This window comes from Pelodiscus sinensis, chromosome 11 (assembly GCF_052426305.1).
Source record: "Pelodiscus sinensis isolate ZL-2025 chromosome 11, ASM5242630v1, whole genome shotgun sequence".
NCBI classification, from domain to species: Eukaryota; Metazoa; Chordata; order Testudines; family Trionychidae; genus Pelodiscus; species Pelodiscus sinensis.
The window spans coordinates 22,739,463-22,767,422 of NC_143062.1; the positions used below are offsets into that span (position 1 = coordinate 22,739,463).

At 38.5% G+C, this 27,960-nt stretch overlaps 1 protein-coding gene across 1 annotated transcript in view; it reads left to right on the forward strand.

The window, feature by feature from the left end:
- The window catches only part of CACNA2D3 (calcium voltage-gated channel auxiliary subunit alpha2delta 3), a 758,781-nt gene that overhangs the window by 676,178 nt on the left and 54,643 nt on the right, over positions 1 to 27,960 (forward strand). The window contains exons 27-30 of the mRNA XM_089781194.1: positions 12,971 to 13,032; positions 14,278 to 14,322; positions 20,544 to 20,606; positions 24,832 to 24,902. Coding sequence (XP_089637320.1) covers positions 12,971 to 13,032; positions 14,278 to 14,322; positions 20,544 to 20,606; positions 24,832 to 24,902 — 241 coding nt within the window. The remainder of the gene's footprint in view (positions 1 to 12,970; positions 13,033 to 14,277; positions 14,323 to 20,543; positions 20,607 to 24,831; positions 24,903 to 27,960) is intronic.

Consider the following 27,960-nt stretch of genomic DNA (forward strand, 5'->3'; position numbering starts at 1 on the left):
TTATTTGACAAAGGCTTTGTTTGACCCTAAACAGTTTTTACTATTTTGGTTTGCCCTAAAGCAATATCCTTTTTTCTGATTCAGCCAGAAGACTGAAAAAATCAGTTGTCGTTCTCAACTCTACATTTGTATAGTGTTCTGACTGGATGATGAAATAATGCAAGATAGCAAAATCAAAATGATGGCTATTACTCCATCTCAAGTACCCAATGGGTAAGGTGCTCAGTACCTATCTGAATTGGTTCCTTAATTCACACATTTGGCTTTTTTGTTATGAGAGAGGGGATCACGGATTATATTTTTTCTCAAATATATATGTACATCTCAGTGATATCAATACAGATTGCATAATCATCCGGACACAACACTTAGCCACAAGTTTAATTTTGCCCTTCCTTACTAGATATGAAAACACTAAAGGAAAAGTGATCTCATGGAATGAAGCTAACCAACTTAAAATATGGAAACATGGGATGTATAATTAATGTGCATCCATCTTTGAGGTACCTTGTGATAAGTTCTTGCCAGACATGTCTGTAATTGATATCTCAAGAAGCAATAAACACACAAACAACAGATCTTTTGTGAAAGAATCACCTTTTTTCTTTAAGTAGATAAAATGAGTTAGAAAGAGAGAATAATAAAAAATAAAAATCCCTGCATTTCAGTAGAGGAAAATCCAGTGTTTGTTTAATAACTTCTTGTTTCAGCAAGGCTTAAACCTACAGTTCAGAGTACTTTAGGATACCTGGCTCTCAGCCATGGTAGTAAGTACCTTATGCTTACATTGAACAAACATGTTACTCTGTTCTTCTCCATGTACAGACTAAAAACCCCCCTGCATTTTCTGTGCAAACATGAAACAAAGAAGTGGATAACAGGCTGGTAAAGCTGCTTTTTCAGCAAATGCCATTTATGGAGCCTGCTCATTACTGTCCATGTCCTTTGCATTTATTATCTCCTAGTAAAAATAGTTAAGAGGTACAAAAATTAAGCCACAGATTTTTTTTTAAGTACATGCACATTTTTGCTTAATCCAAAGTTGCGTACACAAAGTTCATCACATGATCAGGAAATGCATGCAAAGGAACGAATCCCCAATGGATGCACCAGCTCTTTTATGCATACACTCTTCTAAAAGAACTCCTAAATCTGTGATTACCATAACGTAGTTAAACTAATTCATGTTGTCAAATAAAAAAAATGCAAGACCAAACTGTTCTTTACCATTCTAGCAAATAGCTATTTAACGTAAAAAAATGTTTAGCAGGGAGATAAGTTCTACATTACTGAAGCGTTAATAAGTTATGATCATGTAATTGATTCTTTTAGTAGAAAATACAATACAATAGAATAGAACTTGACTTTATAATATCACTTATATTCATGGTAACCTGAAACAATGTACAATGTAATGGAATAGTACAGAGACTGTGTAGAGGAACATGGCAACTATTATCTGTTCAGTAGTAGATCGGACATATACTTTTGAATGTTGGTTTCAGGTGATGCTAAATACAAAGATTTTGGCCTAAATACATGGAGGTTTTCTGTACTGTTGGTCTTCCAAGGGCCTAGCACAAGATGCATACACCCATTGTGCTAGATAGAGTATTGTTACCTGCCTGTGGTCCAATATAATTCTGGAACCAACAGAGTGCAGCAGAAATTGAATTTCCTAACTGTTCTCATCTATTCCTTGCTTAGAATGCTGCTCATTTGCCTCATTTCCTTGCTTCCCAGTCTCACAAACAGATGAAAGAGATGAGGTCACTGAACCATAGAGAAGTTGCAAGTAGGAATGACAGAAGCAGCAAAGTTGTGTTCCAAAGGGAGAAGTGGGAGAGAGAAGAGTGACCTAGTTATCTATGAGAGAAATCTGGGATTTCTGCTCCAACCCTGGGGAAGCTGCTGGTAAGCAGTACACCCACTAATTATTTCATGTAGGGTTCCACAAAACTTAGCACAGGTCTTGGCTAGTTTCTTATTGCTTTAAAAGAGTAGAATGGACTCTGTATGTATAAGTCACCAGAAAGAGAAGGATCTTTTCTTTAGTAGCATCTAAATGGTGCCATCTCCAACAGTGAATCTGAACATGTGTACAATTGATTGCCATTGAACTTGCTTGAGTATGAGGTAGGGATATAAGTGACCAGTCGACTATCTGATAAACATATGCTTATCGGATAGTTGACTTAACTAATCACTCCCCCCCCCCTTGCTGCCTCTACCATAGAGAGGCAGCAAGGGGTGGGAGCAGGAGCCAGTGCTGTTGTCAGGATTGTGCATGAGCCTAAGTTCTAGCATTAAAACTTGAATTAGGGAATGGATCAACTTATTTGGAAATAAGAACCAGTGAAACTGCACCCATTTCTGTAATCCATCTTTCTTGAGATTATGGAATGTGTAGATCAGAGATTTTTTCAACCCAGTTGATAGCCAGGACTGGAACTAGAGGAAGGAAGTGGTTGCAAGAAGGATTGTTCTTGCTGCATTTCAGACAAGGCTCACTATGGAAGAGTCTCATGAGAGAATGGAGTCACAAACTTGAAGGGTTCAGATAAGGATCACAGCTTGTGGCTGTTTGTTGGAACACTAAACCTCTTGAGATACACAAATTAGAAACTTGAAACCACAAACCACGACCCTTTGGCCCAGAGGTGAAAGGAATACCAACTAAGCCACACTAATAACTAGTAAGATTAAAACCTTAATTGTGACAAATGGAGTTAATGGAATTTTTTAAGTACATGACATTTCAGGATGTGTCCATTAAGATTTATAAATGTGTTATTCTTTTGTTCTAATATGAGATGTGTATGAATATTGTCAAAAGTGAAAGATCAAACTCTATAAAACTGTAAAATGGTTAGAGAGATATTAAAAAAATATATTTCTTTTAGCCCCGATAGAGCAAGTTTTCTGTCTTTACGTATTTCCTCTATCATCAGTGTGAAGAAATATCCTTCAGAATAGCTACCTTCTAGGAAGGTGCTGGAAGAAGGATTCCCAGGGGCGCATAGTAATTCTTGTAATAATTCTGTCCACAGAACAGTTTTCATGCCTGATGGAGTTTGCCTCCTCTCTGGATAGTTCTATATCATTCTTGACACTCATAAAAGTACTAACAGAGGACACCTTTATGCCTGTGAAATGGACCACATTGCATTAGGTGTCAGGTGTTTTCTAAAGATATTCAGGAATATTTTGCAGTCACCAGATGCATTTTCATCCCATCCTCTGTCCTGCCTTCAAATTATCCAGAAAACAATGCTGCATTGTAGTATCAATGCACTGATAATATTTTTGGGGGACAGTTATCTTTCCATTAAGGTAAGTTTAAGTTGCTATCTCCCTCCTTTGCTATCAGAGAGCTTTTTTATGTTGAAATGGGAAAACAGCAAATGGATTTCCAAGTGCCTCCCCTGAGCCTCACCCTTCATACAGAAGGCTTATCACAGGGTAGAGGAGAACATTTTTTGTAGGAGTCTTTTGTTAAAAGATTGGCAGCATATCAATTGTTACCTTGTAAACTTTGAAATATAGCATAACTGCCAAAATGGTAATGTACAGATACCTGTTTTCTTCCAAAAGTCTTACTGAAGCTTTCTTGAAATACAGTTATTTTCAGTCAGCAGTATCTATATATTTTCATGTATTCACTCAATTTATTTCCTTTTCATGTTTCTTCCTGCTGCTGCTTCATTAGTTGTCCAGAAGGAAGACGTGTGTCAGGGAGTCAGAGAGGGTCTGGTTTGTGGTGGTATTCACAGACTGAGCTCCACAATTCAGATTGTCAAGGCTTGGCTGCAAACCAAGCCCTTTTAGCTTTCCCTGGTGGTTTGAGTTTCAATGAACTTAGGCCTCCAAGGATCATCATTCTATTCCCCTTTCTGCGCCATCTCCCATCAAGCGCTCATGCTCTCCTTCCTTTCTGCTTTTCATTGGCCTTCAGGAGATGCTATTGCCACTGCCTCCTTTCTGTCTTTGAAGTTCCCAGCCAGAACAACTGACTGCACCACTAATTCCAAGTATTTTCTGGGAATAGGGGCGGCAGGTTTGCTAAAAGCAATGTAGAGAACTTCATCTCTCCACTATCACCACTCATGAGCATTAACTCTTTTATACATGGCATCTTTCATCCTGGTCTTGAGCAACCTGTGCTTTTAGCACCCTAAAGCTGTGGTGGCATCGTTAATTAAATTTGCAACTTCACATATGTGAACAGTTTTGTCAAATATTTGTGCCTATAACAGTAAAATAAGTGTATCAATAGTACTAATGAGAACCCCAAAATATTTTAACCAGAAACCATTTCAACATGTGTGTATGCACATAATAATTTTATATTTATAAATGTGCTTTTTGTATTTTGTTTATTTATAGGTTAACAGTAGATATAGCTTATGGATAAAATAAGCACTCCATAGCTCAGGTTGAGGCAAGAGATGTGTATGTCTGTATTTGTCTGTGTATGCACCCAGATACTATTTTGTTTTGATATTTAGATTTGTTCTATACATAACTATAACTATAGCTATACACACACACACACACACACACACACACACACACTTTCCTCATATACAAATAATTTTTATAGTGGGAGTGAAGCATCCCCAACATGCTATTCCAGCACCTATGGATTAGACAACTAAATTACTCCCCAGTCTCTCAGAAAAACTATTTGTTAAATTGAATGTGTCAGGCATGAAAAAATCAATATCCCTTTGGTGGAAAGAAGGGAAACAGGGCCCTGGCTATTCCATGACATTCACCTTCTAATGGTATCCTCAGGAGAGGAGATGGGATCAGAGCAAGAGATACCAACCTCCACATTTGTTGAACCCAAACTGCTGTGTAAAACTCTACTTCCATCTCTACTAGTCTCTGAACCTCCATATGAGCGGCTGGCTTTTTCATGATGTTTTGTAGACAATCCCTGGACTTCCCATTGGATGCTTCCCCGCACAGCTTCACAGTAAATCTGCTGAAGAGACTCTGGCAGTTAGTACAGCTTTAAATTTAAAGTACTGTTAATTCCAATGTGAATATCCCACAATAAAAATTATTTTTGGCTTTGCCACTTTTGTGCCACGCTCCCCCTCAAAAAACGTATGGCCCTGCCTGGCTTGTAGAAGGCATTGGGATGCCTTTCATAGAACTGCTCAGTCTGGCTGCTTTCACTTGTTTTACAGGAGGAAGTTGACCCTATATTTTCAGTGTAGGAATTCCTGAAATTTCACCATATACCAGTCCATAGAGAAGAGGTTATTTGCTGATGAAACAGCTACAGTGTTACAATATTTTCCTAATTTGGCCATAAATTTACTATTTGCGTTTGCTGACCATGATTTCAAATACAGGTTTTACCCATATGTGAGAAATGCTGGTCCACTGAGACCTTGTTTTCTCTCTCTTTTGATACACATGTCCCTCATCACTGTACTGTTTGAACACTTCCTCACCAACAATGTATTTTATCCTTTCAACAGCCCTGCAAGATAGGAAAGCGTTACTCACAGATGGAAAGCTGAAACACAGGGCAGATAAATTGACTTGTCCATGGTCACACAGGAAGTCTGTGACTGAAACAGGAATTGAGCCAAGTCTTGAGTGTTAGTTCAGTACCTTATCAATCAAACCATTTTGTATTACACTTCCTTTTAAGATCATTAGCCATCCCAATTGTTCACACTTGCTACCTGGTCACTCTGTATATACCTTTTGAAACTTAAAAGCAGTGTGGAATTCCAATGTAATTGAAAAAGGAAAGAATCCCAGTGACCGCAGTGAAGAATTGAACTTTCTGATGATATTACAAACTGATGTACCTGTACTGGCAAATATACACACTCAATCAAATCCATTAGCAAATGAAAGTGAAGCAAAATGTTGCATGTAATTGCATTGCAAATGGCAAGTAACTAAATATTTTGGATGAACAGCCTATGTGAGTTCTGAGTGATTAATCACATCTAGTATTTTGCAGTTTGATCCTGTAAACCACCACATTAGCCCTTATGTTCTCATATTTGTGCTTTAAAATGACTATCAAGATTATGATTCACAGTTGAAAATGCAGAATAGCAACTGCTTTCTTGAAACTGAGTTTTGAGCTGAAGGTCCCTACCATCTGTTATTTCATAGCTTGTGCACTGAGGAAACTATGCAGCTTTGTCAAAAGAAAACAAACTGAAGTTAATATTGCCTCTTGTCCTTAGTTGTTTTCAAAGGCTATTTATTGGCTTTGCTTTGTTAATTTGGTGGTAAGGTGACTGAAAATTCCTGTTTCATATGGTATCAAATATTTGGATGTTTAAAGTTCAATATAGTATTGAGCTGAAACTAAGGCTTTATATTTGTGGGATAGTGGAGGATGAACATTTAGATCCAGGTAACTTTCTGGGTAGAAGTTCTCCACCATATTCAGCATAAGTATAAAATGGTATTAGATGAGAGTGGTAGTAAATAATTACCACTGTTGTATATAAGTGCACAAGATACAGATCAATGATTCTCTTATGGTCTTCTGCATTTTAGGTCTTCTGTAAAGTGATGCACAATATAGATTTGTGCAAACTAGTAATGTAGATTTGCTCAACTGGCATAAATTACAGTAAATTACATTAATGCAAGCCTTGTTGTACACCAGTGCCTCACAATCACACTAGAGATTTACACTGGTCCAATACAAAATTCACAGTACGGACAAACTACCCCTTTACTTTTAGCTTCACCTGTTTGTAACTGATAAATGCCATTAATCCCTTTTAATGTTTTGCTCTGTCATATGAATCATGTAGAGAAGTAGTATTCAACTTTCAACAGTTGGTAACAGGACAGCATCACATGATATCACCAACATGGCACCCATCTCTCAGAATCCCTCTCGATTACAGCCTGTGTATGGTGTATTGGGGCCACAAAGCAATGTTCAGTTGGGTTCCTAAGAACTTGTAGCAACAGCCACCTTGCTAACAGATTTTGTTCTTTATTTTTCTCAAGTAGAGTGTAGTGGACATAGTTTGGACAGGAGTGTAATGAACCCCACAGAGAGTACTACCCAATGTGGTTTCTTTAACTTCATCTATCTTTTAATTGTGTATTTGGTAGAGAAGGAAAAGCAGGACAAAATCTCGTCTTTCCTATTATTTAAATGTTCAGTGCTGTAGCCACTGCTGACACAATGGTGTACCCTCAGTGGCATTTCATTTGAAAACATTGAGCTGGCCGGACAACAGCTGCAACTTCCCTATAACAGGGTTTTCTCTATAAGCCTGAAGAGATTCTTATGAGGAGGAAACTCACCACAGTGGATTAATTTTTATCTTGTCTTGGTTTTACCCTTTTATCCTGTTTTGAAGATTAAGACTCAACTTTATTATTGATAAGACGACTATAGTAATAGGCTGCATCTGGACTGGCAAGATTTTGTGCAAAAGTGGCCGTTTTTGCACAAAATCTTGCCACCTGTCTAGACTGGCCGCGAGTATTTGCGCAAGAACACTGACTTTGTACTGTACAAAATCAGTGGTTCTTGCGCAAATACTCCGATGCTCCCGCTCAGGGATAAGCCCTATTACGCAAGTATTCTTGCGCAAGAGGACCAGTGTAGACAGACAAGTTGATTTTTTGCACAAGAAAGCCCGATGGCTAAAATGGCCAGCGGAGCTTTCTTGTGCAAGAGAGCGTCTACACTGGCGCGGATGCTTTTGCGCAAAAGCATCCGTGCCAGTATAGACGCTCTCTTGTGCAAATACTTTTAACGGAAAAACTTTTCCGTTAAAAGTATTTGCGCAAAATCATACCAGTCTAGATGCAGCTGTAAGGTGTGAGATACATGGCTCCTTCTCCCTCCATGATGATGACTTACCCAGAATGCTACATTCCACTGGAACAATGAAACTGTTCAATGAGTGGTGTCGACAGAACTTTCTTAGGAGTTATGGAACTCATTCTCACCAGATAAAAGATTACTTTTACTTTGCCTCATTTAGAGGTCTCAATCCACAAAAAAAGTAGCCATTGAATTCATCAGAACAACTTATGCTTAAAGCTAAGTATGTGCTTAAGTACCTTCCTGGATCAAAGAATAAATACAAGAAATTCATTTGTTCAACTTCTCTTATATCTAAATTTTAAAACATTAGAAAATGATCATAAAATTTATTAGGGCATTCATATACTTACATATTTCACTGACTAAAATGTTTGAAACATCAGCAATTTAGAAAAGCTTTCACTTGCACTGCCTTGCCCCTTTGTTAAAGTACTTAGAAAAGCAGCATTTATTTAAAAGTAATTTTGATTCTGGTAAACCATTTTAATATAAGTGTAATAAATATATAAGTGCAATTCATAATAGAGCAAAATGTTCCTCTGTGATAACATGTTACAAACACCCAAGTTCCATAGTAAACCTTTGTAGATGAGTATTAAATATACAGCCTATAACCTTGCTTAAATCAAAGATGAATTTATACTGACTATATCCTAATGCCCAGTATAAATTACTTACCACATGAGAGAGAATTTGAAACTGAGATAATTATGACATAGCTCATCTGTAAAACATTTCATGTGCATATTTGAATGAACTGTACAATGCAATGTTGGAATATAAAGACCATTGAAATCCTGGGACTAATTTCAGCAAAACTTAGAACGTGCTCTCTTTATGAAGATGAGAGAAGGCAGGCAGCTGCAGTTTTGTTTTTATTGGTGTCAGCTCTATGAATTTCAATGCTTTCTTGGACAGACTATGGGTGGAAAGGATCAGAAAAAAGTTCTGGGCCTGCTATCACTCATGTAAAACTCCCATGATTTGCAGCGGGAGTTTCGCTTGTGTGAAGACTGTAGGGTTGGGGTTATACCTTCGCTGGTGTTCTATCCCTTTTTAAACACTGTTCAGATCATTTAACTATTTGGCTATTAGTAGAGCTGCAATATTAATCTCTAAGGCACAATATTATTTAGGAAAGTAAAAGAGAAATGTAACATATTTTAGTCTGATCTGGTTGAGATTGTAGGATGTTAAAAGTGGCAACGTTTTAAATATCACGCCTAACAGAGTACATACTTCCCTTGTGAAGTATTCCCCCAAGAAAAGCTTTGTAATCATTCTAATACTTGTTTTTAAATAACAAAGTGCTACATGACATATTTCTGTGGTGAAAGACAAGAAGAGAAAACACAGCTCCCATTAACACTTTATGGTGCAAGCAGCAACGGGAGTTTTCTTTGAAGCGAGTATACCCTAATATGACATTTTAATCCTATCCTTTTTTATTGTTTATATGCTGGTTTTTGCAATGTTATTAGGAAGTCTACATAGTGTTTTATATGTTTTTTGAGTGAATAACTTCTTAGCATTCATTTTTTTCTGACATGGAGAGCTTTGAACAGTCACCTGTATGTAAAGTATAATAAATGGCAATTATGAATGTTTCCTACATTTCAAATTATAATTATTTGACTGAACTCATGTTCAAAAGAATTAACAATGCTAGTGAATGGAATAATAATTTTCTTTTTAACCCCTGAGGTTATGCTAAAGCAATTTTGCAGTCTTTTTATGAGGAAATATATATTCCCTGAGCTTTTCAAGAGCACTGAAACAAGCGCGGTATGTTTTTGGTCAGATTTTTTATGCTTTAAGAACAATCAGATATTCTTGAAAAAGATTTTAGAACCAATACATTTTTTCTGGGCTATCTGTAGTCCTTTAACCTTTCAGAAGAAAATATCTGAACTCTAGGCTACTTTCTATTTAATTCGGTATTCTTTTAAGAAAGGCAGCATTATCATCTAATAGTTAGAGCAAGCATCTTGGAGTCAAGGGACCTGTATTTTATTCTGAATTCTGCCAGTGACTGTGTGAATGCTCTCATTCATCTTACTTGTTTAATTTTTGCCAACAGTAAAATGAGGATAATAATATTTAATCACTTTTGTGAAGTGCTTTGAGATCCTTTGATATTAGGTGTTCTTTAATAACTGTAGGCTGTAAAATCTATTACTACATATAAAGGAGTCAAGGACAGATTATCAAAAATACTTAAGCAACTAAAGATGCAGTTTGGTGCCTAATGGGACATTATAGGGGTGCTGATTTTTCTTAGGACACTATTGAATATTGCATGTACACTAAAGAGAGACAATTTTTTTTCTACACCGATCCCAGAATGCTCAAGTAGCTGATCTAGGAAGTATCTGAGCCTTTAGCTATCCTCTTTGAAAAGTCATGGAAGTTGGGAGAAATACCAGAAGACTTGAAAAGAGCAAATATAGTGCCCATCTATAAAAAGGGAAATAAGAACAACTCAGGAAACTACAGACCAGTTGGTTTAACTTCTGTGCCAGGGAAGATAATGGTGCAAGTAATTAGGGATTTATTCTGCAAATATATGGAAGATAATAAGGCAATAGGTAACAGTCAGCATGGATTTGTAAAGAACAAATCATGTCAACCCAATCTGATAGCTTGCTTTGATAGGATAACAAGTTTTGTGGATAAAGGACAAGTGGTGGATGTGGTATACCTAAACTTTAGTAAAGCATTTAATATGGTCTCACATGACCTTCTTATCAATAAACTAGGGAAATACAACCTAGATGGGGCAACTATAAGGTGGGTGCATAACTGGCTGTGTAACCATTCTCAGAGAGTAATTAACAGTTCATGATCATGCTGAATGGGAATAACAAGTGGGGTTCTGCAGAAGTCTGTTTTGGGACCGGTTCTGTTCAGTATCTTAAGTAATGATTTAGATAATTGCATAGAGAGTGCACTTATTAAGTTTGCAGATGATACCATGCTGGGAGGGGTTACAAGTGCTTTGCAGGTTAGGGTCATAATTCAAAAGGATCTGGACAAACTAGAGAAATCGTTTGAGGTAAATAGGATGAAGTTTAATAAGGGCAAATGCAAAGTACTCCACTTATGAAGGAATATTCCTTTTCACACATACAGAATGCGAAGAGACTATCTAGGAAGGAGTACTGTAGAAAGGGATCTAGGGGTTATAGTGGACCACAAGCTAAATATGAGTCAACACTTGCAAAAAAAAGCAAGCATGATTCTTGGATGCATTAACAGGAGTGTTGTGAGCAAGTCATGAGAAGTCATTCTTCTGCTCTCCTCTGCACTGTTTAGACCTCAGTTGGAGTGTTGTGTCTGGTTCTGGGTACCACATTTCAAGAAAGATGTGGAGAAATTGGAGAAGGTCTGGAGAAGAGCAACACTAATGATTAAAGGTCTAGAAAACATGACCTGTGAGGGAAGACTGAAAGAATTAGGCTTGTTTAGTTTAGAAGAGAGAAGACTGAGAAGGGACATGATAGCAATTGTCCAGTATCTAAAAGGATGTTACAAGGAAGAGGGAGAAAAATTGTTCTCCTTGGCCTCTGATGATAAGATAAGAAGCAATGGGCTTAAATCATAGCATGCGAAGTTTAGTTCGGAAAAATTTTGTAATGATCAGGGTGGTTAAACACCACATTAAAAAGCCAAGGAAGGTTGTGAAATCTCCATCACTGGAGATATTTAAGAGCAGGTTGGATAGACATCTATCAGGGATCATCTAGACAGTGCTTAGTTCTGCTGTGGGAACAGGGGACTGGACTTGATGATCTCTCAAGGTGCCTTCCATTTACAGTATTCTACGAATCTATGATTCTGTGAATACAATATGAAAATGTTCCTCTCTTGTTAATTTTACATCTCGTTGTAGCAGTGTATTTTGAGTTTCATATCACATCCATTTTTATATTTGGTAATACAGTATGAAATATGCTTATGATTTCATCTTCAATATGTTTGTGAAAACAAATACAAATTGAAGAAGATATTACGGAAGAGTGAAAATATGATTAGAAGCAGTCCATACCATGGATCCTAGAGAAAAAATGAATGAATGAAGTTTCCTTAGAATTTCCAAAACAGTTTTGATTTTATTTTGTTTTGTTTTCTATAATGCATGGTAGTGAAGTTTATGGAATCCTTGCATGGTCATCAAGGCTACAAGAACTGCAGCCTTGGCCCCTGCATATCAGCCAGACTAGCATAAGGAACCATAGGGAACACCACTCCAGTGCAAAAGGATTCTGTAAAATGTAGCAGACACAGAAGGAGCCAGATTGCAGGGCAGATGAATCCATTCACCACTGAAGGGATGTTGAACTGAAATGGGCATGCAACATATGGAATCCCTAAATCTTTTAGTCATGTAATTTCTGACATTTTCTTCAAAATCGTAACTGTTTTAAAATGGAGATATTAATAATATCTTCCCAAATGCATACAAGCTTTTAATTTTAATGATTTAGTAAACCATTTTGAAAATTGTTCATAACATGTTACCATTGGTAACCTCATCAGGAGTCTTGAAATCCACTAACCAACAATATTTTAAATTAGACACACTCATTTTACCTCATTCCTTTTACTCCACCATGTGCTTACTTTCACAGGATTAACACAAATATCTGTAGGTCAAATATCCATAGATGGCCTTTCTGCCACCTTTCACTTCAGAACACAGCAGGGTTCTGCTGTAATGTAGAATTCCACAGCAGTTAAATTTTAGCTATCCCCCTGGCCTGTCAGCAGTGAATGAATATTTTTTTTCTGGCATGCAACAGAGTTGGATTATTGAGTTATGTGACCAGTCTAAAAAAAGAGAATTGCCATAGCTTTGGTGCTCGCTTTTCAGTTCTTTTATTTTAGCTGTAAAGAGCATACCATTTTACTAACTTCTGATTTATGCTTCCTACTGGGTTGTGTCCTTAGTATCTTGATTTCTTAAGCAAAATAAATCTGGTTTAATATCTGACCATGTGGACATCTGAAATTTAATGACTGGGGTATTTTTCCAAGTAGGTTTCACCAGCATTCTCCCCCATGAATCACTTGAAATAACCATGTAAAATATTTTAATACCTCGGTTTCATTTATAATTTGTACCAGCTGTAGGTATCCAGATGAAACTTGAATTTTTCCAGCGGAAGTTTTGGACTGCCAGCAGACAGGTAAGCACCAATTAGATACTTTTTATGTAGATGAGACCAAAGCAACTCTCTTATTGTACAGGTGGTGATAGTCTAGGTATATTTAGTGAAGGCAGGTCCAAGATTCCCTATGAATATTTATAAGCTATTTTAATTTACTCTTCAATTCCTTGTAACCCAGAAGAGTGATCCTGAGTACACGTGCATGAACACAGAACCTCCCAAAATCTAGGCTCCCTAAGTATCACCTTCAGATCCACAAGCAATTATCCTGAGGATACTTTCAATTAAAAAAGGGACATGAAAAATATGAATTATGTGACCCATCAATCCCATGTAGTGAATTAAGGCAAGGGTAGGGTATCCTTCTAACATGTTGGCACAGCTTACCTATATCATGGGTTACAATTCAAAGGAAAGAGTAGCTTCCATGGGGCTGCTACTCCATTCCACAACAGCTGATCAGGGAATGGATGGAGGCTTGAGTCCATTGACCCTCATGTACCTGTTAGTACAGCTGCTATAGAGGGAGAAATAAACTGTGTCAGGTAAAGGTCTTTTACAGATTGAGTCCCTCTTGGAGGAAAAGGGAAAGCAACGACCAAATTTGTGTGACTAGGTCACGATTTGGTTTCTAGTCTCTCTTGGGATGGCACAATTATGCCCGCTTTTAATGGGCTTCTGATATTCTAGACTCTAGCCTTAAGTGACCTGAAGTAAGAGCTAGGTACTAACTTTGTCCAGTGAACCATTTTTGGCTGGTTTATTTTTTTTTAATAAACAAGAGTCTGTGTATAAAATGTGTATTTATTTAACAGAATACTCTCTTCCAGTTTTAGAGGGATCAGGAGATTATTACATTACCAGTTTGAGAATACATTGAAATGTACTGTTTCTGAGAATAATTATCTCTTAAGTATTCTGTGAAATATGGGCTCAGTATTACAAACCTGACTCTCACAATATCCCTACTGAAGTCCCAATGGAGTCTTGCCAACAGAAGGCCCTGTATCTTTAGAGAGTCAGCAGCAAAGATTAGAACAGGCAGAAGAAATTGACACAGCATGAATTAACCCTCTTGATGCAGATGTTGTCATAATAAGTTCGAGGAATTAATGTAACCTGCTTTTGTGGTCTCTTCTAGATAAATTATTGTCATTTATTACATGTTTCTTTATCATTTTTAAAACACTAGTTCAGACAACCACCAGAATAAAAAAGAAAAAAAATGATATAAACTGTATATCCTATTGGTCTCCCCTGCAGTGTGCATCTCTTGATGGAAGATGTTCTATAAGCTGTGATGATGAAGTAAGTATTTTACAGACTTTTTCTCATCTTATATCTCCATTTAGTTTTTAGTATGGCAGCTTCATCTGAGGTAAGGCAGTGGACTTCATGAGGTCAGTGTGGAAATGATAAAAAGCTGTTCAGAGATTTCCTTGTACCCATGTACTGTTCATCTTAAAACACAGACACGCCCCTGATATATGCCACAGAATAAGAAATTAATGTTGCTTTCATTAAAGGAATATTTTACATAATAAATTCCTTATTATCTGGAGATTTTACCACTTGATAATATTTATATACATTAAAACTGAAAATTTTCATTGGAAACATTCATTAAGCACAAAACTATACTAGAACTGTTGCCCTGTGTGTGCATGTATCCTTTCGACAGTAAAGTTTCTTGAAATTATGCTTTGTTTGATATATCACCAATCTGAGTCATAGTGCTTGTCACAGAGTGACTGGCCTCTTTAAGGAGGAGCACGGCAAGTGAACCTGTGATGGATCAGCAGGCCCCAATTAGGTTTGTAAAAGGATACCTGGAGCTAGAGAGAGAGAAACCCGGGGAGAGGGAGAACTTAAATATGACAAAAAGCAAGAGGAAGTTGAAGTTCCCTGGAAGGAGAGGCAGTGGGAAACTGCGAGGAAGAAAGGGCCTCCAAGGAGAAGCTGTTGCATGATAATGCTCAGTGAACAGAACATGGAAGATTTCTGCAGAAAGGATGGAGAGATAATGGGCGAGGGGGAGCAAGGAAATCCCTGGGACCTATAGACCCAGGTTGTGCTGAGCTTTTGCTACTTTCTGCCTAAGTTTGAAAATCATAACTGCTGGAACCTACATAACTGCCACTCTGTGTAGCAGTGGGTCATTTGTGAGCTGGAAAGTAGTCAGTTTATTACAGTGTTGTATAAATAATTAACAATAATAGTTAAACTTAGTATTCTACAATATTTCCTGTGGTATAAATTTAAGTTGGGCCTTCACTGGGAACTGCCAATTCAAATCTCCCTCCCCCCTAAGAATAATGTAAGTTATCCAAAGAAGGGCCAGCCAGGTGTGTTTGAACAGTGCTTTGAAACATATGCAATATTAAGATGGACATTCAATTCAGGCTTGTGAAAAAACAACAACAATATTTTCATTTGGAACTAGACATTTTTTGAAATTAATTTGCAAACAGTTTACGATGTCTGACAATAATTCTGGCAAGCCCAGTTCTGGGATTCTACCCAGCATTCCCAACATAGTTTGACATTCAGAACATTTTGAACAGATGTTTTATTGAAAAAACAGCCAAGACCCAGGTATAGTGATACTACTTTTTAAATGTGTGGTAGTTCCACAGGGGATTGAAACCACAGAAACTATCCTGGAAACAGAATTTAAAATTCCAGCAGTAATTGTAAGAATGGAGCATGGCAACTTCTTCAGCATATCAAATTAGTAACTCATTACAGCAAACTACAATGCATTTCCAAGCACTAAATAGTAGAGCTGATTGGCAAAGGACAATTCAATTTCATGGCAGCTGTCATGGTTTCTGCATTTAGTTTTGTTCTGCTTTGGATTGAAACCAAAACTTTGGAATGTTTTTGCAAAAATGGAATTGTGTTGAAAAGTCAATTTTCAAACCAAGACCTGAGATTTTCAATGCAGGAGGGATAACATGTCTTGGTAACTAGACATGGACTTGGGATGTGGAAGTCCCAGCTTCAAGAATGTTACTTAGACTATAGATTTTTTTTAAATCACACTCTGAAAGAAGCAGAATAGGGATGAATGTGGGTCTCCTACATTCCAGGGCAGTACCCTAACCACCAGGCTGTGGAGTGTGAGACAATCTCTCCCCTTACCCACCTTTTCTCCTGACAACTTCATTAGCACCAATACACCTCTGCAAAACATTTCAACTTAACAATCTATTTTGATGAAATTTCATTTTCTTGAAAATGTTCCAACTTGTTCCAATTATTAATGAATTCACCAAATAGAGGCTTAAGAGGCAGCACTAAAGAAAAACAAATATTAGCAGTCAGACAAATCTCTGAAGTTCATCTGTTTTCCCCTCTAGTTAAATACCTGCTAATACAGGCAGTCTTTACTATTGCTCTGGCAATCAGCTGTGGAAAGGCCAGTGATTATCCTGAACCCCGGAAATGTCCATGTACTCTAATGTGCCTTTTTTGTCTCTCTCTTTAGAGACCTATGACTCCTTCCTTTGAAGCTTGCATCCTCCTTTTTTATTTTTTAACCTTTGGAAAAAAAGGTTCTTTTCAACTATCAATTTAAAAATACACCCTCTCCCAAAAGACTTTGATTTCATGCTAAGGCAGCCATAGCCATCCTCTTTCCTATATCTGTTTCCATGCTGTCATTTGCATTTTAGTCCGTTTTAATTAGGGCTTAGTCAGGTCACAGCCTCTTCCCCTAAAATGTGATCTGGCTCCCAATACAAAACATAAGCTTTGTAGAATTGTTAATGGACATTTCCCAGCCTTGCTCCACTAAAGTTAGTTTTGTTGCTGCCTGATGTGGACTTAATGGACAAGCTTTACTTTGGATCCCCTCCAACAGCCTTTAAATATTCCTATCATTGGGGTTCCAGTTACATCCAAGTGATCTGTGTAGGGTTAAAGCGCTACGTGGAATCTCCTTACTATTTAGCTCAAGCCATCGGATGGTGGAAAATCCAGAGTGAGTGGAGGTGATTGCCTTTCTTGTGGCCGTCCTAGTGATGGTAACAGTACTGGCATATATTTTCTTATATACAGGCAGTCCCCGGGTTACATGGATCCGACTTACATCGGATCCCTACTTACAAACGGGGTGAGGTAACCTTGCACTATCTGCTTCCCCCCAGCAGACCAGGGAGTCGCGAAGCTAGCGTCCCCCCCCCCCCCCTCCGCAGACCAGGGAGACACAGAGTGGCTTTTCTCAGCAGACACCTCATCTTGAGAATAAAGGCCTGAGGGAAGTGAGGTGTGGGAGAATAAAACTGAGCTCTGGAGAAATGTTTGGCTAGAGTTTCCCCTACAATATGTACCAGTTCCGACTTACATACAAATTCAACTTAAGAACAAACCTACAGTCCCTATCTTGTACGTAACCCAGGGACTGCCTGTATAGCAGCTGCGATGATATATAACTTTTTGTCAAAGCAAGTCTTTTAATAAATCACAAAGTATTCCATCAATTGCTATACTGGAGAAAGGAAGCAGATTTGTAAAAAACAAACACTTACTTTCTCCCCTCTATCAAATGTTATAAGTCACAGATTGCCTCGATGCCCCTGACTGTCCTGCTCTCAATGGCAGGCAGACATCTGCCAAACAGTTTTTACTTATTAGTGAGCAGCAGCTAAAACCCAGCTAAGAAGGGAGGACATTTTATGGCAAACCTTGTTGCACAGTGAGCATGAGATGAACAAGTTGGTGAGTTTTGTACTTTGCTTTTAATAGCTCTGATGGCATGCCACTCATGCAGTTAAACAGAAATTTCATTTTCTTTGGGGGTGAGGGGTGGCCATGAATTTGTTAAACTGTAATTTTCATAAGAGTTGTGAGTTGTGGTATGTGCTAATCTGTATTACATTCCATGACAGTTAATAGAATTGTATGCTGGAGCTCTGCAAAATACTCAGATCTTGAAATCACTCTAGAGTAATCTAGATTTAGGTGCCGGTCAGATACATTCTCAAGCCTCAGCCCACATTCTTGCTAGATTTATTCTGGATGTCATACCTGCTCCCTTTTTACAAGGCCAAGGACTGTGTGCATAGGGGGTGTTCCCCTTCATGTCTGAAGTTTATTGAACTTGAATTTTTTCAGAAATGTTTAAAAATGTCATGCTGGTGCACTGGACAAGTAAATACCTCCAACTGTCTTTTGCCAATGCTGTAATTAATTGCAAAATCTTTCCTGGATTTCTTGTTATATGGAGAAGGCTATTATGGCAAGTGAAAGAAAGGTGAATTCACTCCTGTATGTGCAGTGTTGTCCTCCATGGAATAGTTAGATGGGCCCAACAGATTAACAAAATCCCAGATATAAATCCTTTCTCTGACTGCTTTGTTGTGGATCCAATGCTTTGTAGATTGTCTGCAAGTCCAAATATTGAGTATGTTTTGGATACCCACTGTCTTCCTCTGCACTCTGACTGCTTTTATTGCTGGATCAGTGGGCAACATTGCTGGAATGGATCCATGAGAGTCTCCACATAGCTCGTGTTCCAGGTTAAATTCTTGGAGTTGAGAAAGACAGACCAATCAGCATCATTGCACACCAGCTGGCCAATGGCTGACAAAGATCCTAAACAGTGGAGGAACTCCCCAATATCCCCCATCAAGTGTCTCCTTTTGTTGATGAGGCTGTCTCTCTTCACCAGCCTAATCAACTTCTCCCAGCCATCGAGGTGTGTGGGCCTCCTGTTGATTCAGCCCTGCATTCACCAGCACTGAATTTGCATACTCTATGTTGACACCCTCATTCAGTGGTTATACTCGGGGAGAGTAGCTTTAGGGTGGAATTTTTGAAACTGCTCCATATTGTCCTACCTTAGCTTCCATTAAGGTTAATAGGAGTCTCATTCTCTTACTCATATTTGCAACCATCCATGAATTGCAGCAACTTAATAGCTCCTGGCCTCCCAAACAGGCCATGAGCTATATCTGCAGCACAAGCCAGGCAGGATACCCAATCCTAGCTTTGGCAGTTAGGATGGGACTTCTGAAACGGAGCTGCAAGAGACCACATCAATCCCAGTTCCATCATCAAAGCAAACACATGGTATCTGTGTTGTGGATGAGCAAAACTGGTTGGAGAAATAGCCTCATCAAACTTTGGCACATTTCTTAGAAACAATCTGGAAACGGACATTTCTGCAAAGTTGATATTTCGGTAGGAAGGTTTTCACTGCCAGCACTTGACCAGAATCCAAAGTGTCAAAATACAATATGAAAGACAACACAACATTCTCACAATATTTCCAGCCTGGGCCAGAAGGTTAAGGCAATTTAGATAACCTTTAAATATTTGTTTAAAAGCATTTGCTTATCTGAACTGAACCTCCAAGCAGAGAGAGAGAGAGTGTGTGTGATCTTTTTCTTCCTTGTTGTCCTGGGTAAGAGCTGCTTCTTCTGTAATAGTGTAACAGCTCTGAATCAATGGCCACAGCATATATCTTGTGAAGAAGTCTGTGGGCCTGATCATGAAGTCTTTACTCAGGCAAAACTCCCACTGAAGATAGGATAGCAGTCTCAGGCTCTGTATTTAGCTGCTTTCACTTACCAAATTGATTTCTTGGGTTGTTGCTTTACAGCGCAGAACACCTTTTATTCCTGGCTACATCTGACCTATTTATGGTTAAAAAAGGAAGACTTTGGATTAAGAGCTAATCCATGAAATGTACTATGTTGGGAGTGATCATGAACTTTTTAATGTAAATTTCACAGTGTAAAGAACAGTATTTTGCCGAGTTAGGCCTAGAGTAAAGATATGTTACAAATAGTGTGTTGAGATAGGTACCTGAAATAGTAATAAAGAAGGTTTTGATTAAACCTTGAATTTAAATTCAGTAGAGCAGTAATTATAACTTAGTATCAAATCATTCACTTGAGGTAAAAATACTGTGGAGGCAGCAATGATTAGAGTTTACCTTGCTTTATGCAATTTATAAGTATGACCTACCTAAAGCTAACATTCCTACCCCTGAGTCCAGGTCCCAATTAAAAACACACTTTGAAAACCTTTAGGAGACCTATGGGGCCTCTTTTACAGAAGCCTTTACCCCCTCTCATTCTACGAACAAATTAAAAAATATTACCTGGTCCCCTGTTGGTCCTCCAAGCTGACACTATGTTTTCATTAATACATCATTAGGGTAATGACATTGTGCTGATGTTGCTTTCGAAACAGAGCACAAACGATGAGGAGAACCAGGGCTGTACGTCTTTTGTATTCTTTATTACAGGGAAATATTTTTTAAAATGCATTATAGAAATTTCGATTTTTTAATATTTTCAATTCAAGTTCTTGATTTTGGGCATTTGAGCATGAAGTAAATACTTAAGATACCTTAAATATGTCTCAACTGCATGTTGGTTCACTAATAATTTATTTGAGCATTTACAATTACATAAGGACCAAATGTTTATCTCTTTAGAAGCTCTTAACATTACTTAATAAAATCAGTGACATGTTTTAAAAATAAGGCTTGAAACTGTGGCTTTATTATTTTGTAGGCAATTAACTGCTACCTCATAGATAACAATGGATTTATTTTAGTATCTGAAGACTACAGACAGGTAAGTGGCAAGTTTTTCTTAACTAGTGAATATCGGACATTAGACAAGGTTTAGTTTGTTTCATTTTTGTTTGTTAAACATGGTCTCATTATTGAAACTTGAAGACAATGATCCTCATTTAAGGAATTAGTAGCATGAAATTTAAAGCTCCCTCCTTCAAAGAATGTAACTTTCCTTTGAGAGGACCTCAAAGAATTTCTAGAGCACAGTGGAGTGCTCTAAACTTATAAAATTCAAATTATAGAACTCTTTGCTGCAGAAGTGTTGGTTCCTCTTGAAGAATTTTTATCTTGAGGAAGATGGTTCCACGTGAAGTTTTTACCTCAGACTTGTAATCATGAAATCCTACACTCTAAATCTGTTGGTTCCTGAATTTCTGGTTTCTGAACTAGATTGCTGTCATTGAAGGTACAAGATTTAAACTTGGCATTCAGCACCACAATAAAGAGGAATGGGGTAAAATCAGGATTACACCAGATATTATTCAAAACATTAGATTGTGGTGACTATGGACAGATGATTGGAAAATGGAGCACTAATGCTCTATCTCTGCAGGCCTTACTCAGGAAACACTCCACATCAACTTTTGCAGGAAATTTTCATGAGCAGCAGCAGCAGGTACTGCATGGAGCAAAAATGTCCAATACAGGCTTTCATTTTTGTGTTGAACTCTGTGGAGTTGTGATCTGAAATTCCCCATACTTCTGGCTAGATCTCATCTGAATTAAATCTGATGTAGTTAAGTAGGTTTAATGGGATGTAGAACCTTAAATTCTTTCAAAGTCAGTTTTCCTCAATCTGACTGTCCCCCCTCACAAAAAAAGAATCATATTTAGCTGAGCAGACTGGTTAGTTTCATGACTGCAATTCAATAGTGGGCAGCAATGAAACTGACAAGAATCATGTTAATTCAATCAACAGCTTCCAGCACTCTTGGCACGGTTGCAGTCTCTATATGCTTAGTGCCTTAGAATCAGAGACCCCAGGGCTTCCACATTTCTGTGCCAGCAGACTACCCAAACCGTTCAAAGTCAGCTGGCCTAGCATTCTGGAAGCTCTGGGGTGCCAACTCTGAGGCAATCATGCAAGAGGCTGCCCTGGAGCCAGGCAGGTTAGATAGCAGGAAATTAGACAGGTTTTAATGGAGAACCTTTCTAGCAGGCAGATTTTTTGAAACCTCCTTTGTTATATTGGATTCATTGAAATCAACAAGTTTCTGCAATCTTTTTCTCTTTTGATGGATCAGTGTTTTTCTGTGGGAAAAATGTTTGGAAAACTTCCAACCAGCTCTACTTCCTAACTTATTCTGACTGGATCACAAGCCAAGCACTCCCACAGGAGAATCAAGAGCACAGATGCAGAAATTGACTTTGATCCTCCCCCACAAAGGAGGCAAGGCTGATGTTCAGTGCTAGGAATGGGTGTAATGAACAAGACAATTAAGGGTCCACCATCCTGTCACTTTTCCCGATACTGGAAGGACAGGAATGAGCCTGAGAAGAGGCAGTCATTGAGTGGGCTGTGGGCAGGTTTGCAGTGTCCTCAGAAGAACTGCTTTAGGGGAGCAAAGCGAGGCATTTCTGCTGTGGCAGAACGAGTGCCATTCAGCTTGCTCATTTTCAAGGCAGGGGCACTGTAGAGATCCTCTCCTATGTGGCAGCAGATAGATTCATGCACAGCAGCATCTAAGGGCAGTGGTGAAACACTGGCAGGGCAGGAAGAAGACTCAGCAGATTGAGGGGGCCATTTAGGCCTCTAAACTCAGAAGTGAGAAGAGGACTGACCTTCTCGGTGCCCTCTGGCACTCCTTCACATCCTTTACACTCAAGTAAGGGCATAAACATTCAGCTTCCTGGACCATCTTTCCTTTACCAATGGGCTGATTTCTTTAAGCTCTTCCAATCCCTCTCTCTTGCAGTCCTGCGGCCACCAGCAAACCTTTCTTGTCCTTTTCTTACCAACTTGTTCCTACTGAAACAGCCTCTCCTCTCTTCCCTAATCCCATTCTGGATCCCACAGTAAACACAAATAGAAACAGAAAAGAACTACTTGTAACTTGACATTTGCTAGCCTGATCCCTTGCTTGTGTGTCATAGCCCTTGCCCTGCAACTCTCCGTCCTGTTGATTTAAATAATTTGCTCTTCAGGATGTGGTCTGTATCTGCCCATGTGTTTGTACAGCAGCCAGCAAATGGGGCCCATATCCTGCCCAGGGCTCAGATAGCACTAGTGAAGACATCACTATTGGCAAGAGCCATGGACCTTCATTCAGCCCTTGCTGCAACTTCCCAGACCTGTGTTTTATTCCCTCCCCACTAGTTGATGGGATGAGAGGTTTGCTGGCTCCTATTTCTGTCATGCCCAGCACTCTTTTGTCCCATAATCCTGCCTCTATTGTGCATGAGGAAGAGGGGCACTATTGTTTATTCTAATATCTGGGATTCTCCTTTTCTGTTACTATTCTGTTTTTGCTTCAGAAGTAGCTAGAGTAACTCCAAGGGTATGTCTATGCTGCATGCTTTTTTCTAAATAAGCCATTCTGGAATAGTTAAACTATTCTTCATCTACACTGCAGAGAAGTTTAAAATTAATTCAAGGCGGTCTTCCCTAATTCTCAATTTAAAGCCCCAGGATGCAATGGGGAGGAATAACTTAGCCCCTCACCAGGGCCATTCCATTTCAAAATAGCAGCAGTGGAGCGTCTACACACACCTTATTTCAAAATAGCTCGTAGAATGAGGTTTATGGATTTTGGAATAATCCATCCATTATTTCAAAATTATTCCAAAATAAAGGAATGTCTGTGTAGACACTTGCACTGTTATTTCGAAATAACACTAGTTATCTCGAAATAATGGTGCTGTGTAGATGCCCTGCCTCACACATGGGTGATACATTTCTTTACTTGATCTAAACTAAGCCATTCAAATGTTATAAAACCCATAAACTGGTAAACATTACGGATTTCTGTGAGGAAAAAACTAATTTTTAAAAATGTACAAAGAGTATTTTGAGTGAGAGTTGTCCTTTAAAAGCCTGAATGCCACTGCCACATGACTTGATAAATAAGATTTGCTCCTCTGTTATACCAGCATTTCCTGGTCTGTGTTTGTTTGAAGCTGTCTATTTTCCTGTCTTACAATTAGGATAATTCTTCATCCAGTGGTATTGAAACTGGTGCATTCAGTCACATAACATAAAACTGTTCTTCTTGTCCTTAGTAGGCCTATACACTCACATGTTTTGAAAAATGTCCCAGGTTTCCCCTCAGTGAAAAAGGCAATACTTGCACTTTAGACAGGAATGCCTCTTGGCTAGGTCTGTAACTTTTCTGTCTGCAAACTCCCATGTGTATAGTTGAGGTCAAGTAAGTTACTTGCAATGAAAACTAGGGTTTTAGTATTCATGTCTTTTTCCTCCCTTCCCCCAATTCTGGGATTTTCTCCTTTTAACTGTGCAGAGATCATGCCCACTCCTTCTGTGAATTGAGGCCCTGAAATAAAAATGCCAGGTCCACACAAAATAGACACTGTCCGGCACATGCATGAATCTTTATTATTCCGTATGACTAGCTGTCAGGTCCAGGCCTAATGGATAATGGGGTCTCTTCCAGGTTGTATATCAAATTCATAATAGGAATGTTTGTTTTCTCATCAGAGATTTGTCTTCATTATTCCACATCTTTTCATTTACTGAACAAAGGCAAAATGATCATTCATCAGGATGAGTGGTTTTAAGCAGGAAATGACTCTGAATGGGGTGAAAATTTATAGGATTGGTGAAATGTAATGTTCCAGCTCCATAAACAGGTCATGCAGGAATTATAAACAATGCTTTTTATGGCCATTTAGGAAATCCTTTCAAAACCAGTTTATATTTTTATGGAGTAGCATTTTAATCACAAGGGTTTGTGATCAGATTAGTTGTGTTTTCTTTACAAGCTTGAGATATGGGTGGTTTTTATTTCTGACATTAAATGTTATATAATGTACCTCAATCTATTGTATAAACTCTCCCATCTGTTCAGGGGTTTACTCTGTAATCCCCATAACTTGTCATGACTGGTAAGTCCTTTTCAATTTTTATGTAGCAATAGCTCTGAAAATCTATCTATGTAACTGTCAAAGCCACTCTTGTCAGATCTGAGGATATGTGAGTTTAAATTGTATCCACTCTTGTTGTGCATTTATCTCCACTTCTGGTCATTTATGTTCTTCCCCCTCAGACTGGGAACTTTTTTGGTGAGATCGAGGGGGCTGTGATGAACAAATTGCTAACAATGGGCTCCTTTAAAAGGTAAGAATTTTACAACCCTCTCTCTTAAAAAAAGGTTTGTATAAATAAAGTAAAATAAAACCAAGGTCAAATAAAACAAGCCTAAAGTTGACTGAGTGGCTGGATTCTGCTTATGTTCATGTTCCAGGTGATCTGAGTGTAATTTGATGCCACATGCATGGAGTATTACAAGTCTTGGAGACTTGGTCTACAATGAGTTTCCTGTTAACACAGTATAGCTTATTGACGTACGATACTGAAGACTCTGAGTCCAGTCCTGTTCCCACTGACTTCAGTGGGAGGAGAATTGGGCGCTATATACTGCAGTTTTTAAACAGATTTCTAAAGAAAGTCACAGAGGAAATAGAAAGCCATTTAACCTGCATTGAATCTGGAGGTTCTCTTCTTTAGAAAAGACAAACCAGAGAAGACAAAAGAGTCAGAGATAAAAAGGAAGTAGTTACTTCTCATTGATTTATTTTCACTCACATTTACCATCTCAGCCTTCCAAAATTGTCATGAAAATTGATGAGGCCAGGCAAAAATCTACTTACTGGGTCTTATCAACATCATAATGAAAAACAAATGCTTTTTAGGTGCCCATCAAAATAAATTATTCACTCCAAGGAAGCGGGCAAGTAGAATTTTGCAAGGACATATTAACCTTGTCTCCCTAAGTCAGTACTAGATTCTACCTGGTTTTACACAGCTCTGAATAGCCTCCCTCCATCCCTTCTCCCTTGGAACCAAGCCAATGTTCCCAATCCCTACTAACCAGTAAAACTGGCAAGCTGTACAGAGTGGGGAGAGGAGTATGCTGCACCCCTTAAAATGACTTGGGAATTTGTGGTTCCCTTGTGCACGAGTAAGCTCATTTTCTTAGGATATATTTGCACTGCAGACAGGAAGGATCATTGCAGCATGTGTTGACATACCCCAGCTAGGTCGATAAAAGTTAGCTCAAGTAACAGTAGCGCTGAAACTAAGTAGCAGGGATAGTGACTGCTTGAATCTGTACCTAGAGTTCTGGGCATGTGGAGCTAGCCCACACTGCTATTCATCCTGCTGCGGTGTCATAGCTGTTTGACTCAAGTTCGCTTTGATTTTAAAGCGAACTTGGTTTGTCTGTAGTAGCTGCAGTCACACCTACTGTAGTCATATTCTTAGAGGCAGTATGCTTCCTGTGCTCCTGTTAGGTTGTACGGTGATGCATCATGCACAATACAGGGTTATCCCAAAATGACAAGATCTAGCACTCACTGAATAGTCCCAAATCCTAGTTTTCTTCTGCTGGCAAAGGAAGTGTGATTTGTTTACTGTTATATTTTTAACAGTTGCTATCAAATGAAGTCAGTTAATTCCTATTTACAAAATGGGTTCTGGAACAGAAGGGCAAGAAGCAATCCATTTTATTTAATTCACACTAAAAATCGGCATTCAACCCAAAGGATAATGCTTCACCTCCATCCCTTTGCTTTTCTCCTACCAAGCAGAATATTGGCATTTTAAATAGGTGATCAACCCAAACTTCAGTGATGCGGAGTTCTATGCTTGACATAAATGAAGTGAAGGGCTCCATCTAGAGTACAACTATAGCCACCTTGGAACGACTAATTGGTTCATGTTTATCTATGAAGTAACTATAAAGGATGAAACCAATATCAAATGCACTAACTAAGGGTATCTCTTCACTTCATTCCTCTCTCTTGAGAGGAATGCAAATGCAGATACACAAAATTGCAAATGAAGCGGGGATTTAAATATCCCGTGCTTCATTTGCATAATCGCGTTATGGCACTATTTCGAAAATAGCGCTATTGTGAAGGAAAAAAAGTGTTATTTTGAGATGAAACCCTTCCCTCAAAATAACCCTTACTCCCGATTCATTTGTTGCCAGTGAATTTAAAAAATGGGTTAGACTCAAATGGGCATAATTGCAGTAAGGGGGCCACCTGCTCTGCCTGCGGGATAGCAGATAGCACAGTGTAGCAGAAAGTAAACTCACTTTCCTTGGGGTGTACAAGGCTTTAAAAAATAATCCTCCCACCAAAATGGAATGGAAACCTTTCTTGGGTTTGTAATGAACATTAATCAGACATGTGTTCCTTGTTAAAGGTTATTGTTTTCTCATTTTGCTTTTACCTTAATGTATTTTTATTTCAAATCCAGAGTGGGGGAGAAGCATGTAAGGGCTTGGAGGGCAATTCTTCATTCTGGGCACAGCATAGCATAGCATAGCAGTTGTCTTAAATATTATGTACATATTTCCTATTATTACAGTTATTATGGAGATCAGATTAGAGAGAAGGCTAACCTGTCACTATATTCTTTGGAGTTTTTCTCTGATGATTTCCAGAGCCATCCTCTTTTCCAATTTTCTGCGTATACGTTGTCTACTTTCCAGCAGTTGTGTGTGCTATAAAAACTGTCATCTGAGCTATTTGTGTTCCTCAGTGGTTTAGCTGGCAAAGTGCAGGTTTCCATGATGCCTGGACCTGCCCTGTAAAACACAAAAGGCCTGTATTGGCACCCCTGTGAAATGGGAGCCCTAAAGTTCCACTTGAACCTCGGTGCTGAGTGGCAGTACAGATTCCACCACTACTGATTCATGCTAATTATCACATTAAGGGCCCAATCCTGTAAAGGGATGAGATGACCTCTTGTGATATGCTGAGTTCCCTCAACTTCCACTCACTTCTGTTGGGATAAAGAGAGCACTCAGAACTTCTCATGATCACACTGGAAGAATTGGGCAAAGGGGTATTATTTCCCTAAGTCTAGGTTTATTTCATCCTGTAGCTGGGTATTTCCAACATCTATCCATTTGTTGGTTGGTTGTATTTTAACGTGAAACTTCAAGTGAAACTAAAAATTCTTTTTCTTAGTGCACTTTTCTTAGTGCACTTCTTAGTAGTGAATATTATGTTCAGGAAAATATACAGTCTTTTTCTTACACAAATTTTCTGTAATGTCATGGTCTGTTGATTAGTACGTCCTTCGTTATCAAATCATTGTCTACTATATATCCTGTATAATGCACAGTTCAGTATTAAAATACTGTTTAAATACATTATCAATT